Source organism: Salvia splendens, chromosome 21 (assembly GCF_004379255.2).
Source record: "Salvia splendens isolate huo1 chromosome 21, SspV2, whole genome shotgun sequence".
Classification (NCBI taxonomy): Eukaryota; Viridiplantae; Streptophyta; class Magnoliopsida; order Lamiales; family Lamiaceae; genus Salvia; species Salvia splendens.
The window spans coordinates 21,693,800-21,710,606 of NC_056052.1; the positions used below are offsets into that span (position 1 = coordinate 21,693,800).

General features: G+C 42.0%; 2 protein-coding genes across 4 annotated transcripts; both read right to left on the reverse strand.

The window, feature by feature from the left end:
- Positions 1-1,057: 1,057 nt before the first annotated feature.
- On the reverse strand, positions 1,058-4,182 carry LOC121785157 (protein LEAD-SENSITIVE 1). Its single transcript, XM_042183532.1, has 2 exons — positions 4,002-4,182; positions 1,058-1,974 (listed from the first exon to the last, which is right to left on the reverse strand). The coding sequence occupies exons 1-2, from the start codon at positions 4,096-4,098 to the stop codon at positions 1,262-1,264; spliced, it is 810 nt and encodes a 269-aa protein (XP_042039466.1). The 5' UTR covers positions 4,099-4,182; the 3' UTR covers positions 1,058-1,261.
- A 2,540-nt stretch (positions 4,183-6,722) lies between these two features.
- On the reverse strand, positions 6,723-11,890 carry LOC121785047 (auxin response factor 8-like). 3 transcript variants are annotated; one of them, XM_042183383.1, is made up of 14 exons: positions 11,363-11,890; positions 11,217-11,275; positions 10,961-11,073; positions 10,787-10,885; positions 10,630-10,686; positions 10,376-10,531; positions 10,216-10,300; positions 9,661-9,751; positions 9,403-9,567; positions 9,207-9,329; positions 8,904-8,979; positions 8,385-8,532; positions 7,079-8,123; positions 6,723-6,988 (listed from the first exon to the last, which is right to left on the reverse strand). In XM_042183383.1, the coding sequence occupies exons 1-14, from the start codon at positions 11,542-11,544 to the stop codon at positions 6,859-6,861; spliced, it is 2,529 nt and encodes an 842-aa protein (XP_042039317.1). In that variant the 5' UTR covers positions 11,545-11,890; the 3' UTR covers positions 6,723-6,858. The 3 variants fall into 3 exon arrangements, with proteins under 3 accessions (XP_042039317.1, XP_042039318.1, XP_042039319.1); XM_042183384.1 differs by lacking the exon at positions 11,217-11,275 and having other exon boundaries at positions 11,363-11,537; XM_042183385.1 differs by lacking the exons at positions 10,961-11,073; positions 11,217-11,275; positions 11,363-11,890 and having other exon boundaries at positions 10,773-10,885.
- Between the last annotated feature and the right edge of the window lie 4,917 nt (positions 11,891-16,807).

Below are 16,807 nucleotides of genomic sequence, written 5' to 3' on the forward strand. Positions count from 1 at the left end.
CAGACCCTGGCAATTAGTGGCAGTCGGCTTGCGCAAATATGTGTCGCCATAGGCCTCTACTATCCCCCGACAAAAGCGCTTCAGACACTCGCGGCCTGTAGAATCCCCGCAGTGGAGGTACTCGTCAAAAAGGTCCGTCGTGGTGCCGTATGCCAACTGACGAATAGCAGTCGTGCACTTTTGCAATGGTGTAAGGCCGGGTTTGCCGATGACGTCCTCCCGAAACGTGAAGTATTCATCACGTGAAGACAATGTCCGATCAATGCTGAGAAAAAGGTTCCGCGACATTCTAAACCGGCGGCGGAAAACAGTCGGGCCCCATCGTGGTTGATCGGCAAAATAGTCTTCAACCAGACGTCTGTGAGCTTCCGGGTGGTCGCGTCGGACATACGTCCTATGTCGAATAGGCCTATGGACTTGCTCAGCCGCCACTGCCGCCGCCTCCTCCTCGCGCTGCATTGCCGCATAGCATGTCGTCATGGCCTCTTCAACGGCTGCATCTAATGCTTCTGACGTCGAACTACCGGACTCAGACGAGCTAGAACTATTGGTGTCGTCGCCGAGATTAATTTTGGTTGGATGTTGAGAGAGAATATGTAAAGAGATAGTCGATATGTTCGTATGTACAAATGAATGAGAAACGAGATTTAAATAGAAAATCAAAAACGCGTGCCATCGTCCGCGACCATCGTCCGCGTAGCCCACAGTGGGGCGGACGATGGCGAGGCCGATGGCCTATCGTCCGCGTAGGCCGCAATGGGGCGGACGATGGCGCGGCCGATGGCCTATCGTCCGCGCCCTTAGTATAGGGCGCGACGATCGTCCGCGGCCTATGTCACGCGCCCGCAATGGGGCGGACGATGGCGGGCGCGGACGATGCGCGCCATCGGGCGTGCCATCGTCCGCCCCATTGCGGATGGCCTAATTTCTATCTTTATTTTCGACACTGTTTTACTGCCTTTTAAAGACAGTAGCCGGCTGCAAAATATGAACCAGCACAACAAAAGCACAAAGTCTCAAACCACAACAAAGAAATATATCAAATCACTACAAAAAGTAGACGATGTAATACATTTACATTAACATCAACATCAACCAATAAACATCAGGAAATGTCCGTACAAGTGAATGGTAATCAAAGCAGCCAAACAAGGTCTTATTGAGAGATGCCATCTTACATCAATGACAGGTAAAATGGGAAGCACCATATATATGCAATGAGATGGAATACATTACACAACTTAGCTGCAACAAGTAGTTTTTACTTTTCTTTGGGAGTTCTGGTTTCGGCCTCTGGTTCGTCAACGACCGAATGGCTCACAAGGCTTTCAGCTTCAGGCTCATTGAGGCCCGGATGGCAAACGAGCCTCTCAACCGGGATCTTCATCACATCACGTCGTACTCCAATATCAGAGACAAGTCGGCTAATGCAGTAAATGCCACAACCCATTGCTGTGAGGCCAGCAAAACCTGTAGTCAGAAATCGAAGTGGTGATGATACGATGGCACTGGCTGCAGCTATGAACGATGTCGCTTGACCACTTCGTCCTACACTGACAGTTGTGAAGATGAGGAGGCCTGTCTTGCAGTAGATTGCAAAATCCTCACAGTTGTTCTTGAAAATGTTGTAGCCACCAAAACCATTCTGAAAGAGGTATTCAGCACGATGGATGACATCTTCGGGTGGGTCAGCACGGGCAAGGGTACATGTGCCACCACGAGCTTTAGCAAGAAACACGGCTGGTGTGACACCATACTGAAACTGATAGAGCTCTCCATCAGAAAGGAAGCATTCAAGGCAAGAAGATATGACACCATCATCTTTAGCCTGGTCACCGCATCTTGGGCAGGGAGAGTCCGAGGGGCTTGATGGAGATGAGCTAAAAATGAATTTATCCAACACCGTTCCTGTCCCAATCTCCTGCCCCGCTCCACGAGTGAAATGGATCACATTTCCGTTCCCAACATATATTCCTGATGTTTAAATGTAGAAGGAGAGCATGTAAGGAGTCAGGAAACTTCCCCATGTTGTAAATGCCAAAACTTAAAGTTCTCCATGAGTGAGTGAAATAATTGCATGGTTCAAAAGGAAAACGAAGGTCCAAGAGGAGGTATCCATCCACAACAAAAAGTCAAATAATCAATGCCAATTTTTAGCCATTTAACAATATGCGGTAAATAAATAATAGGCATATAAAACTTGTTGGCGCGGCATAACACATACTCCCTCCGTCCCAGAAAGATTATCCCAGTTCATTTTTTGCACTCGTTTTGCAAAAATAATAATAAATAGGTAAAGTTGAAAGAGAGTAAAATAAGAGAAAGAATAATGTAGGTAAGACTATTCTCTACATTATTCTCTCTTTTACTTTACTCTCTCTCTACTTTAACTATTTATTATTATTTTTGTAAAACGAGTGTGAAAAAGGAAATGGGACAATCTTTCTGGGACGGAGGGAGTAGAAAGTAATTGAGACAGCTAACTTACAAAAGAAAAACTATAGATTCTGAAGATATTGACACTAAAGCCCGGAAAGGGGATGGAAGAAAGGATGCTAATCAATCCTCTTCATTTATAGACAAAAACTTGGAGATTGTGGGAAAATCGTATAAAGTGCACAACAGCACGTTTCGTTATAAAATACCCTGAAACCATATAAGAGAAAAAAACAACTAATTGTACAAAGAGCGAACTTCAAATATATCCCCAACCCAAATCCTATAAAATAGGAGTGTGCACCTTTTACGTCCCTGGAATTTGAAAATTATCACCATAATTCTCTGAAAATGAAAAATAACAACACATGTCATTTTTTCCTATTTTGCCTCTGAACCCATTAAGGACATCTTTTTATTCTCTAATTATTTTAGGTTGAAGATTGTTATAAGATTTGATGGCCAATTATGATGAAATAAATTTGATATGTTCTATAATTAATTAAGTATTTTATAATTATGGAAAATATTTGAGTACTATTTTATCACCAAAAATTTAAATAAAGCTTCAAAATATACAGCAACCAAACGGAAGATACTGAAAGTCCTCTGTCAAAAAACCAATTTGCGTTTGTACAAAATAAGTTTAAGCAAATAAGGACAACAATTATTTCAAGGGAAACAAACAACAAAAATAATGCACTTTACATAGCAAGATATATCATTTTCAATAAAAGAGGCAAGCACAAGAGCATCTGGGTTATTCTCCCAACTGTTCAAAAACAGAATCCTTGATACTAGAAAAAGTTTCAGGTTCTTAACTCAATTCCTTAATCACTACTAATACAAAAGCAAGGGGAGAGCAATGGGTTGCATGACTCTGGCCACCACAGTCAGCTAACTCTGGTGATCAACGGTGTGAATGTTCATATAAGGTTAAGCATAGAATGACATACAGCCAGATGACATATAAATATGGAGTATTTAAACATCATTCACTACCTAATATTGATCCGACTCCATACACCCGATTAACACGTAGTCTCTAGAATGCAACTTATTAAATATACCTGCAATCTGATCTCAGAAACAGGACCATGGGAAATGCAAGAAGTGTAGAATGCCCAATCAACAATTACTGGCGAATCAGGAACACTTTATTATTGGTAAATTCAGACGGTTATAGTACTATCTGTTTGCAAATTGCAAGTAAGGTTCAACAACCTGAGATCCTCATTGCTAAAAGTATACCTTTAGAAAAATTAAACAAGAACAAGATAAGGTATTATCTTTTTGCTAAAAAACATTGTCATATTTCGCTAAAAATTTAATTCCAGCAAAATACCTTCGATATTCCATTCCTAATCCACGATTCCCAAATATATAAAAATAAACAAATTGACAAAATTGGCATTCTCCTGCCATCTAAATTCATCAAATATCAACAGAATAGTGAGAATCAGACAAAAAAAGGCATAAAATCGAGAGCTACGCGAACTGAAATGGAGATTTCATTTCACACACTGATATTAAAAAAATGCATAATTGTAGAGAGCGGAAAGGACCGTGGTGGGCGTAGAGATAAGAGTGCCTCCAGGAATAGATATGGTCGCCGGGTTTGAGTTCAGCCTTGGCGATCTTGTTAGAGAACAGTGCCACCATCTTTGACTTTGCTTAAGAAGAAGGGTTTGCTCCTTCGGTTAGAAGAATTTATGTTTTCTGAGAAGAAAATCATAAAGTTTGCTTCGCTTTATCAATATTAAAATAAATAAACGTGTGGAATCAGCGTTTCTTAATCCAATCACAATGTCTCTATTTTAAGATTAATTACCATGGCATCATAATATTAAAAGGTCATAAACTTTCTTAACTAAAGTGGGTTGCTTCGTTCAGAGCAATTCATTTATCTTTTTTTCTTCATTTATTTGGAATTTAGAGTACTACTTTATTTGATGTAAATTTACACTGCTATCACTTTTTTTTATTTAATTCATATGATCTTAATAAGCATGTTAAATGCTCTAATTGAATTGGTGAATCTGATAAATAACTTCTTTCCATCTTTCGGAAATCATGATTAGAGAAAAAATTAAATAGCAAATGGGTTTCTATCAATAAAATAGTAAAATGTTCTACTACTCTACATACCGACTCAATCAAATTTCACTATTTCTTATGTTGAAGTCTCTATCAAGCCTTTGGGCCTTAGAGCATCCACAACCGTGCTCTTACCAGCGGCACGGTTGTGGGCCCGGGCGGTACTATTCATGCCTGCTCTCTGGCAAGAGCACAACACCCACAACTGTGCTCTTCCGCAAGGACGAGCACAATTAATATAAAATTCAATTACACAAAAACATTTTCATAATACTAAAATTCATTAAAAAAACCACAATAAAAATAACAAATTACAAATAAAATAAAAAGACATAATTAAAATCCTAAAAATTAAAAATTACATAATTAAAATACTAAAAATTAAAAATTACATAATTAAACTCCTAAAAATTAAAAATTACATAATTATTGGCTAATATAACCCGAGGAAGACTACGCATCCGGCGGCACCAACCCCAATTGTTTTTGGAGACCCAATATCATGGACTCGTGCGTTTGAAGTTGCGTGGGGGTCATAGTTGACCTATCGGCCATATTGAGTTGGACCGATGAAAGTGTGTATTTTTGGGGTAAAAAAAATAAAAAAAAAATTAAAAAGTGGGGAAAAACGGTTATAAACGGATATAATTTTTTGGGGAAGTGAAATTTTTTTTTTTTATTTTTATCGATTTTTTTAATAAAAATCCGATTTTTTAAAAAAAAAATAAAAAAATGTTTGAAACCAACGGCTATGCCGTTGGCGAATCAGAGACCGCCACGTGTGCGTCCGCTGGCACGGACGTGCTCGATACATCGAGCAGCGCCGTGCCAGCGGCGCGGTTGCAGCGGTGGCGGTCATTCGCCTTGCCGCTGGCACGGACGGCGGTGGCGCCAACCGCCACCGCTGCGGATGCTCTTAGTGATAGACTTCGTTAGGCTTGAAGTTTGAAAAAAAATTCTACATGCATCGAGTATATTACTCTGAATCTAAATTCTACATGCATTCAAATATATCATTATATTCATATTTAATACTACTTAATAAAACTAGGGATGTCAATCCAACTTGAAACCCGTGGGTCGGCACGAATAGCCCGGTAAAATTAGCGGGTTAGGACTATAATTTTGTAACCCAAATACATAACGTGCTGGCCCGAATGGATTGGTAGGTTAAACGGGCTGGCCCGAATGGGTTGGTAGGTTAAACGGGTTGGCCCGAATGGGTTGCGGGTCGGCACGAAGGGTTGCAACTTTTAATTAAAAAATATATTAAGTTTTAGGATTTTTTTGTATTTTTAAATTTCATGTGGCACAATCCTTAGTATTCTTTAATCTTCATTCTACACTTTTTCACTCGATCCCACAATATCAACTTTCAAGTTCCACCTCGACTTATTATTCTATCGTCCCATCATCTGGCACTACTGTCTTACCACCACCAAAGTCAATCAAAACATAAGAACTAACCCATCAAAATCTCAATATATTTATCATTTCAATAATAATTAATGTAAGATACTCCATGATTTTAATTTTCATAAAGAATTAATTATGAACAATACCAAAATAACGATATGAACACATGCTTTAATTCAAACTGATTGATTTAATTTTGGTTTATTTTTGTTTATATTGTAGTTGATTACGAAGAAACACTTCCCTCCAACTATTATTGAAGAAAACTATGAAAATTTGAAGATTTTATATGATTATAAAACTAAGAAGAAAAAAATTTAAAATCATTTTATAGAGGAAAATTTTTGATACAAGAGATTATTTTCGAAAGTCTTTAGGCCCGAATAGCCCGATGGGTTAGCCAAAAACCTGACAGGTTAGGGTTAGGGTTGAAAATCTATGACCCGAAAAATTCATAACCCGAATAGTCCTCACCCAAATAGCCTGAAAACCCGAGTGGGTTGGCCCGAACCCGAACGGTTTAGCCCGACTGACATCCCTAAATAAAACTATAACGTGGCACCCCACCTTTTTTTTATCGATAACTTTTTATACCAATATACAACAATAATAAAACATTTAGTATGAATGATAGTATAATTATCTCGAAATATATCTCTTTCTAGTATTATGTCCCTTCACACTTATGAACAAGGGAGCTGCTCATTAGCTTCAATAATGGCGTATGATATACTTAATACTTTGAAATCTGGATCAATATCACATTCCAACCATTAATTCATGAGATTAGTTTCCTTCCATCATCATATCAATCAAAAGAGTGGTCAGCATACAGCAGCAATGTATCAAATCTAGCAAAATACATAGATACTACATAGGTTTTGCATTGAAGGAGAGAGAGAGCATCAATCAGTAATGAAGATTGTGAGCATCCCTCTCAACTGAACTAGCATTCAAGGACTCCCCTTCTTGCTTCCCAAGCTTGAATACATCTTGAGGTGAAAGGATCTTTATGTACCACACATTGTTCACAAACGCCCTGCATATTTTCCAAACACTACTAATCAACCCCAAAGAATTCGACTTACAAAGAAGAAGACGACGAAGAAACGAATGCATAAATGCTTACTCCCACGGGTCGTCTCCAAGGAGAAGAATGTCGTTCTCCCTGTCAACGAATACAAGCTGCCAGCCTGATCTCTGAGGATCTTCAACCAACCCTTCTACCCCGAACATCTGACCAAGTTCCTGTCTTAGCTCCTCGTAGCTGCTGAAACGGCCGATATCCACTGACCTACCAACAGATCCTGTTTTATACACCTTCACATAGGTTCCATCAGGCGCTGGTTGGTCGACTTGTCCTGTGTTGTGCAACAAGTCTGAAGTATCTTGCACGTAATCGTATACAGTGCTCTGGAACCCGGACGACCCTAACCCCATAGGGAACATATCTGCTGGAACTGAGGAAGTAACGACTCTGGAGACGGTAGTGGGCAGCAGGAGGCCAGAGTCAATACTGGCTCCGAAGAGAGAGTGATTCTGCACATTCAAGCCGCAGTTTTCTTGTTCCAAGGAAGCATCTTTTCCAGTATATTTTGCCACCCAGGAATGCTGGGGCGACTGCTCGTCAAGCGTGGCCTGGCCAGCTCCCGATAGATTTAGAAGATTGCCACTGCTTCCTTCGGGACAAAGTGAACCCAACATATTTTGCACACAAGGATGAGCCATAGGTGCTGCTGAGTTTGAGAATTCTGGTTTTGTAAATGAAGGGGAAGGGGTATTTAACGGGTGCCTCACTAAATAAGCTTCCGGATAAGTTTGATGATGATCTTTAGATTGGTTGTCGACTTGCTGCGGCGGCATCGGCTTCTGCATATTATCCGACAGCATTTGGGTTTGAAGAGGAACTGATGGCTGGATTATATGATGCTGCTGTGTTTGAGGATTGTGGCTTCCTGAGTGTTGAAGATAGGCGACGGGCTGCTGCTGAAACTGGCCGGCAGCCATTATGGCCTGATATTGCTGGTTGAGATTGTTTCTTGAGGCTGTCGGATCGTACCTCTGCTGCATCCAAGGTAACACTCCGACAGACTGAAAGTTTATGGAATTAAAACCTACCTCACCAGCTTCGCCTCTTAACCAAGGCATGCCGTTGATTGCTTCAGAGCCAGCATCTGAGATGAAAGCCAAAAACATTATAGCAATGGAGCCAGTCAAGTTTGAGAACTTAAGCAATTGCAACAAAACAAGTATGATGATTGGTGTGTCATAGTATATCATTTTCACATGCATTTCTCCAACAAAAGAGATTGAGTAAATGTGTAAATTGTACTAGTACTAATTAGTTTTAGTCATTCACTTCCTTTGACAAACTCAAACAGTTAATCTAAGTTTTAGCCAAATTATGGTTTTGCATTCGAGTTTTGAACTTATACCTTGATATGATGAAACGCCAGGATACCAGGGCCGTTTTAGTCTGAGAGGAAATAGTGAAGGATACATAGGAAACGTTGTCAAAGGCTCGATTTCCCATAATGATACCCTTGGTTGCCTCTCACCTGCTGTCGATTCATCCCAACCAACCTACAAACATACAACAGAGTACATAGATATTCAAGGTTTCAGTAGTCTTCAGGAAACATATAATATGATGTTAATGAGACCCCATTTCTCCAAAAATGTAAAAACTTTTGTATCAATTACAAGAGGTCCGAGCAGTGACAGAAGTGCATCTTTCGACTATACAGACTTCAGCAAGAAATGAGATCGACCTAATGTGCATGTTAATTAATCCACCAGACCATTATCTAGATTGCTTTGGAAATCTCAGTAACCGAAAACTGTATTCGTAGAAATCTAAACAGATTGCATATGGAATAAACATAACCTTGAGAAAAAGAAATTAAAAAAACATGTGGCTGCTGCACTTCAAGCAAGAAATTAAAGTTAAATACCTTAACAGAGCGCCAATGAGAATTTGCCCAACGAACAGGATCCAAGTCACCGACGTCAGTAATCGTACCCATGTATCTGGAACATGCACAAAAAGACCAAGAGTATGATAATATGGTCAATTAAGAGGGATTTTTATTAACCAGGTAAGGAAATCATTGATTAGATTAGATGCTTTGCAGATCTTCTTTCTGCATGGACATACATTAGACATTTATATTGGTTTATTGCAATTTGCAAGTATAGAATAATAGTGTGAAAATGGTTCGGAAGTAAAACTAGATGTTCTAAACTGCTAAATATACCTGCGAACACTAGATTCTTCAGTTTCAAACAGCATGCGGAAACGCATTCCAACTGAAATCCGTGTATGATACACAGCTTTGCCATACTTTGAAAGAGGTATGACGAACTCAGACGGACTAGCCCTGATGTCGCAAGATTCTATCAGAAGGCGTGCACATGGGAAAAGAAAGAAAGAGGAACACAGTGTATTACCACCTGGGGTTATAGAAAACAGTGAAGCAGCTATTGGTTGCAGCAGCATGAGCTGCTGCAGCAAGTAGTCCGATGTGCATACTGTCACTTGAAAGAACGGAGGACGGCATCACAGTTTGAGGTCGAGTGGCACGCCGAATGCCCAATAGGAGCTGATTTTTCTCATTCCTAAAGTCAAATAGGTGCAATTTTACAATATGACAACAAGATCTCAAGTGCATACACTAAAATGTGTGCAGTTGGAAGCTATACGAGTTTTACCAGATAAATAGAATGGAATCCCCAGCAACAAGACGTTTGGCACTGACAAAGACACTCCAGCCGGTGGTGAGCAAATGACGCTTGGGCTGGCCTGAGTGTAGAGGTGCCAACATTGGTAATTAACAGGTCAAAATAATTGGAAACAAAATCTAAATGATTCATAACACGTGAACAACTAGCATGGACAAGTATTTACTCTACCACTTCTTTTTACCATTATCAAGGCATACACAATCAGCTACTAACACTCAGCAACTCAAAGTTTCTAGTGTCACCCTACATCTGTTTGGACCTTCTGGAATTTGCAGGAAACTAAAACATAAGCATATCTTGGCATTTGTGTATGTATCTCTGAATGAACAAATTCTTACAAGTGTTTTTCTGCCAATTCTATACTCACTTCTGTAGTTCAGGACAATAAAAAGACATATTCATGCCAAATAGCTGAACACCAGAATTACAATATTCACATATAGCAACTATTGTAGAGCAATAACATCAAAGGATTTAACTGTAAACATTAAATTGGTTTGAAGAGTCAACAATGGAACCTACCCCGAAAAATATGCCTGAACTTCCATTCGACATCATGGAGATCTCTTGCCATAAGTTCTTGAGCAGGCGGTGTTTGTGAGAAATCCTGAGGCACCATAGGAACTTGTGAATAACTGTACAAGTAGATTTGCATCGAGGATGATTAGACAAGATAGTATACCAAGGGTGGAAAAACTTTCTCTGCAGCACGACGAGGAACAGAGAAACCTCCATGCGTACTAGTATCACTTGCAGTGAGAGTCTTGCAAAAGTAATTGGTCGGTTGCCAGCTAGGGAAACCCAGCTCCACTGGAAGACATGTGTCTTTTTGTTCTTGCTGCATCCAAGCAGATTCAGGTCAGTTTTCTGGGGAATGAGTAGAAGAAAATAACATTAAAGACTCAAGCATTCCTAAATTCCTAAATAAAGAAATACCGGAGTCAGAGGCTGCAATGTCATCTGTGCATATACTTCATCTGTTTCAACATCTGCCTGAGAATCAACAAACACACCAACTACTTATTAACGGTCATTCGACTAAAATGAGTTAGCTAACAAGATAGGCCATAAACGTCTACCGAAGAAAACCCACATGCATAGTAACATTGTGGAGTTGACAGATTAATTGGGGCGACAAGCTGGGGTAATTTGGTATGTGGGCGTCAACTTCTTTAATAGTTGTTGCAGAAACCTGCCAACATTTCTAATCAAGATCTATGACAAATGGATAACCTTAAGCAAGGGTTTTGAAAATATTCAGAAAAACCTGCTCACTGTGACCCTGAGGGAAGTAAACCACACGAGTCCCAACTGTTGGCAACGAAACTAAAGGGCCAGCACAGGCATGCCATAGCTCAGAATTCAAGAACTTCTTCTCCCCTTCCATATCCCAGCATCAATGAGAAAATCCATCAATCAAAAAGTGAGTCCAATTAACTAACTAACTCACTGAGTTCTGTTTCTTTAATTGATTGACAAGCACTGAAACTGAGAGCCCATTCAAGAAAAGGACAAATGCATACTTGAGGAGACAAAAGTTTCAACGACAAGGACAAGCTGAACGAGATATATCAAAGGAATTCTACCAAAGAGAAAGGGAGAGAAATTTCAATTCACATAAAGAAATGAAAAAAGCATTTAGATAAAGATAAGACATAATTAGGAGTACCTTCTTGAGCCTGGTGACCCAACTCTGATGTTGAAAGCTTCATGCTTCTTTATCCACACTTCACCAAAATCCAAACTTTTGTTAATATTTTCCCTATCAACAAAGTTGTTCGTTATAGTCAAGCAAGACAACCCACAACGACAATTCTTGGAAATTAAAACCTCAAAACCTAAGCCACCCATTTCTCAATTCCAATATCTCTTTCCTTCCTAACTCACTCTTCCCCATATTATAACTTCACTGCATTGCCAAGAAAACTTCAACCCCATGAAAGTATTTTCATGATTATTGAGCAGGGAGAGTGAAAAATGAGAGCTTTTTGGTGAAGCCTATCGCTATCAGCCTCCACTTTCTCTCAAGAAAATGAAATGAGAGAAAATCAAAAGACTGGCTTTCCCTCTATTTTATAGTCCACCCGACCAAGGTCGACCTGGTGGCAGTCATCTCAGGGGATGAGGCAGAGATATACAGAGTGAGTGAGAGAGAGCAGCAGCTCAGTGAGTGAGCCTCTCTGCCATTCTCTCTCTTTGATCAAGAGAGAGAGAGAGAGAGCATCTGAGCCGTGTATTTAAGCGTACGAAGAATCGAGCCCGTTGGAAGTGAAATGATTTGACAGGAAGCATGTGCCACCATCATTCAATGGTCGCTGTCAGGGTACGGACAGAAAAAATATTATACTGGCTGCCCATGACAATCAACCGGAAAAAGGGTTGAAAACGTGCCCATTCCACTTCTCCTTTTCTTGCATCAGCCGTTTGTACACTACGCATATCGATGTTGTACGGTTGTACCCGTGGTGGCAGTAAGGCCATCGTTAAGGGCATCATTAACCCGTCCCCATTTCCGGCCCCAAGTCCCCTCCACATCATCATTCCTCTACAGTTGCGGCCCAGGCCCCAACTGCTGTAACCCTGCAGGTTGCGGCCCGGGCCGCAACTAATAAATGACACTATTCACAACTCCAACCTATTTAACTCGTAAAATAAAAAACGCTGGAAATTTATAACACGGAAAATTTAATTTCATCGAATACTGCAAAATTACAACATAGAAATTTTAAAACTGAAAATAAAATACATAAAAATATAACGTCAATTCTGGAAAACATGGGTGCGAGTCCAAATTTCTTCGATTAGATCGGCTTGGAGGCGAGTGTGTTGTTCCTCTTGGCGCATCGCAGCTGAACGGGCCATGACATTACGGATGTCGTGAGGAAGGCACTGCACGGGCGGCTCGGTGACAACGTAGTTGCTCCCGGTGCTGGCGAGCGGATCGTCGCTCCACAAAGTGACGTTATCTTGCTCGTCATCAACGATCATGTTATGCATTATGATACATGCATACATTGTGTCGGCGATGTTTGACCGCTGCCAACCACGGGCCGCTCCCTTCACGATAGCCCACCGCGCTTGGAGGACTCCGAATGCACGCTCGACATCTTTCTAAGCCGCCTCTTGCCTTTGGGCAAACATTGCCCTCCGATCGGTTGTCGGAGCTGTGATAGTCTTCACTAACACGGGCCATCGAGGGTAGATCCCGTCTGCCAGATAGTACCTCATACTATACCGACGGTGGTTGGCCGTGAACTCTACGTTCGGTGCTCGCCCAGCACACAAGTCGTTGAACAATGGAGACTCGTTCAACACATTGAGGTCGTTGTTGGACCCCGCGACACCAAAGTAGGCATGCCAGATCCACAATCTGCAATCGGCAACGGCCTCCAACACAATCGTGGGATGTGTGCCCTTGTGCCCGCTAGTGTATTGTCCTCTCCAAGCCGTTGGACAATTCTTCCACTGCCAGTGCATACAGTCGATGCTTCCAAGCATCCCCGGGAAGCCGTGGGCCGGCTCGTGCATGTCGACCAACTTCCTAACTTCGTCGGTCGTTGGCTTTCGCAAGTACGTATCCTTGAATGCTTCGACGACTGCCCGACAGAATCTAGCGAGGGACTCCCGGCCAGTAGGCTCGCTTACATGGAGATACTCATCGAACATATCTGATGTAGTTCCGTACGCGAGTTGACGAATGGCAGACGTGCATTTCTGCAACGTCGATATACTTTCCCGGCCCACAGCATCGGTAGTTTGGCAGAAATACGGGTCACGAGCTACAACTGCGTTGACAATGCGTAGGAACAACGGCCTCCGCATCCGGAACCGGCGATGGAACATCTGATCACTCCATCGCGGATCTCTAGAGAAATAATCTGTGAAAAGCCGCAAGGCAGCTTGTTCACGGTCTCGGTGAATATACATCCGGGTACGTGGTACCCGGGTTTGTTGTTCGTTCCAAGCTTGAATAACAGCTTGGTAGCGTTCAACTTCGTTGTTGATTTCTTCTTGGATTGCCGGTAGCGCCTCTGCTAACGACCGGGACATTTGATCTTCGAATATTCTTTGACGTGGAGACATTTTTTCGAATTCTAGGAAGAGATTTGAAGTTGAATATGAAGTTGAATGTGTATGAAAATGGAGTAGTATTTATAGAAAAAAATTTCGAATTTAAAAAAAAAAAATTGGTTGCTGCCCGGCCCGAGGAGCGTGTAACGCTGGGCCGGGACTCTACAGTTGTGGCTCGTCACCGTGCAACGCCGTCCCAGGCCGGGACGCGGGACGCGCGACAGGCCGGGAACGCGGCCCCGGGACGAGCCTGGGCCGTGACTCTCCTCCGTGTAATGCTCGGGACGGGCCGGGACTCGCGAGATACGGCCTGGCCCCTTGCGTTACAGATGCTCTAACTCACTGGGCCGGGCTGCAAAACGCGAGTCCCGGCCCGTCCTAAGCGTTGGAGGGGCGAAAGTTCCGGCCCAGGCCGGTCCCAGGGCCGCATTTGCGGCCCGGTGATGCTCCCGAGGTCTGGCCTGGCCGGCGTTAATCGGGGACGGGCCGCAACACGCGAGTCCCGGCCCGGCGTTGCACGCTCTCCGGGCCGGGCCGCAAGTCTCCAAATTTTTTTTTTCGATTTCGTCTCTATAAATACAGAACTATGGTGCATCATTCTTACGTACATTATCCATTTCAATCCTCTTTTATTCCATTTCTTTCGGCGTTAATGGATTGGTTTAACAACGATGAACGTCAGATGGACGAGTTCGGCATCACCACCATCGCAGCCGACGCCTAGTCAGAGAGTCGGTAGTAACATCGATGTAACATCGCCGGTCAACACCGATGAGTTCGAGATTAGTGAGATGGAGCCCGCTCAAGGGCGGGGCAAGAGCAAGGTCAGCGAGGATGACGGGTCGAAGATGTACAGTCCGCAAGAGACAATGTGGCTTGCCAGGAACTACGTCGACGTCGCCGAGGATCCTATCATCGGCAACCAGCAGTCCGTCAAGGTGTTCTCGGAGCGGATTGCTGAGAAGTATAACATTGGGTGTCCTAAAGGGTCGTTCGAACGTAGCTACGTGAAGCTGCGCAAGCATTGGGGTCAGGTCCAGGCGGATATGAGCAAGTGGAATGGAAAGTGGGCCAATGTAGTTCGGATGTGGCCGAGCGGGCACAGCAAGGCGGACCTCGTCGAGAAGGCGAAGGAGGCGTTCTTCGCTGACGGGAAGAAGCACTTCAAGTACTTCGACGTTTGGAAGCTCGTCGAGAAGAGCCCAAAATACACCAGTGGTGCCGAACCGACGGCAACCGGGGCGGCGAAGAGAACCAAAGTTTCTGCCTCCGGAAACTGCTCTTCGAGCGAAGGAGGTCCGGCGATCGACCTCAACGTGTCGGATGACGACGTCTTCGTCTCATCTCCTAGCGTTCACAGCCGCCCGATGGGAACAAAGGCGGCAAAGAGGAAAGCAAAGGGGAAGCCAACTACGAGCAACTCCGCTATGGCGCCACCGCCGATCAATCAGTCTCTGGATAAGATGTCCGACTCTTTGTCGGAGATGAGTATTACCTGGCGGATGAGCCAACTGAAAGAGTTGACATCGAGAGATACCTCGACCATGTCGAAGTTCGATCTCGAGTTGCACCGTGAGATGATCGCCTACCTTCGCGCCCAAACGAAGTAGTTTTTCTAGGATTTGTAATTTTTTTTCTAGGATTTGTATTTTTTTCTAGGATATGTATTTTTTTCTAGGATTTGTAATTTCTTTTTTTGAATGAACAATTTATTTTCCCGGTTTGAATTGTTCAACGTATTGCATTTACGAATAAATTTGTTGAAGTTGTAAATATTATCATTTATTAGTTGCGGCCCGGGTTAGGGCCTGCAGGGTTAGAGCAGTTGAGGTCTGGGCCACAACTGTAGGGGAATGATGACGTGGAGGGGACTTGGGGCCTAAAATGGGGATGGGTTTAATGATGCCCTAAGAAATTTCATGGAATTTTACAAGCACCGTTATTATTAGTGTTCTGCAATAGACAGCACTCTGAAAGGCTGAATATTGCGCTCATTACTTTTGGTATTATCACAATTTTTGTTTAATACTATTCCATACACACATTCTTAAGGTTAATACTCCCCACCTAATATTGCGCTCATTACTTCCGTGCTCTTTTTAATTTATCCCACAAAAGATATTATATTACCTTTTTCGGAAAAAGCTATCTCTCATATTAATATGAATATACTGTTTTCTCTCCCCACCTAACACATAAAACAACATCTACTAAAATCTCGTGTCATTTCTCAAATATGTCATGTCATTTATTATGGGATGGAAAGTGTATTTTCGTAGTGTTGGCGTTTGAATTTGAGAGAAGGTTTAGGAATTAATGAAAATTTCAAGAAACCAATCGGACCTACTAACTTCAGCCCCTTTTTTTGGGCAGATTTTAAGAAATGTGTATATAAAATACTCCACTTTCTCTATGGTCCGCCAATAAATATCACAATTTCTTATAAAAACTGGAGTAATTTATAAATGTGGAACTCATCTTCCACTAACTTCTATTTTCATTCATTTTTCTTCACATTTTTTAAAACTCAGGCCGAATCAAGCGTGGACAACATTTTGCAAAAGGAGGGAGTAACTTGCCATCAACATTAGATTTTCCCACTGATTTGCTTAGCTGAAGCTTGAAATCATTGGAGTTAGATAATGTTTAGAATCAAGCATCCTGACTCTTTTCAAAAGCTCTTTAATATAGGCAACTTGTGAAAGCTGTAGGCGATGAGCAATTTTGGACACTTCAATTCCAAGAATGTGCTTCACTTTCTTTGGACCATTAAGCGAAAAATTGTTCTGAAGTTGATGAATAATCCGTTGAATACCAAACATAGGAATTACATGTAATTTTTACCAAGCAAAATTTTGGCTCTGAAATAACTTAATACTATAAATTACTAGTATAATTCAACAAATGAAACTATATAGTAGGAGTAATTTATTATAATATGATGTTATTTTGCGGCCTAAAACGTGATGTTATTTTGGTTGGCATCCGATAGTGCCACGTATGTAAATCATCAAGCTTTGTTAGCAAAATCTTGATGATTGCA

Bases quoted from the DNA above. Each gene is read 5' to 3' on its own strand.
- LOC121785157 (XM_042183532.1), bottom strand. From the start codon at position 4,098: ATGGTGGCACTGTTCTCTAACAAGATCGCCAAGGCTGAACTCAAACCC. The intron at 1,975-4,001 runs GTCCTTTCCGCT...TTTAAACATCAG, and splicing joins TTATCTCTACGCCCACCACG to GAATATATGTTGGGAACGGA.
- LOC121785047 (XM_042183383.1), bottom strand. From the start codon at position 11,544: ATGGGTGGCTTAGGTTTTGAGGTTTTAATTTCCAAGAATTGTCGTTGT. The intron at 10,532-10,629 runs GTATTTCTTTAT...GCTTGGATGCAG, and splicing joins CATTGCAGCCTCTGACTCCG to CAAGAACAAAAAGACACATG. The intron at 10,301-10,375 runs GTATACTATCTT...ATGGTGCCTCAG, and splicing joins AGAAAGTTTTTCCACCCTTG to GATTTCTCACAAACACCGCC.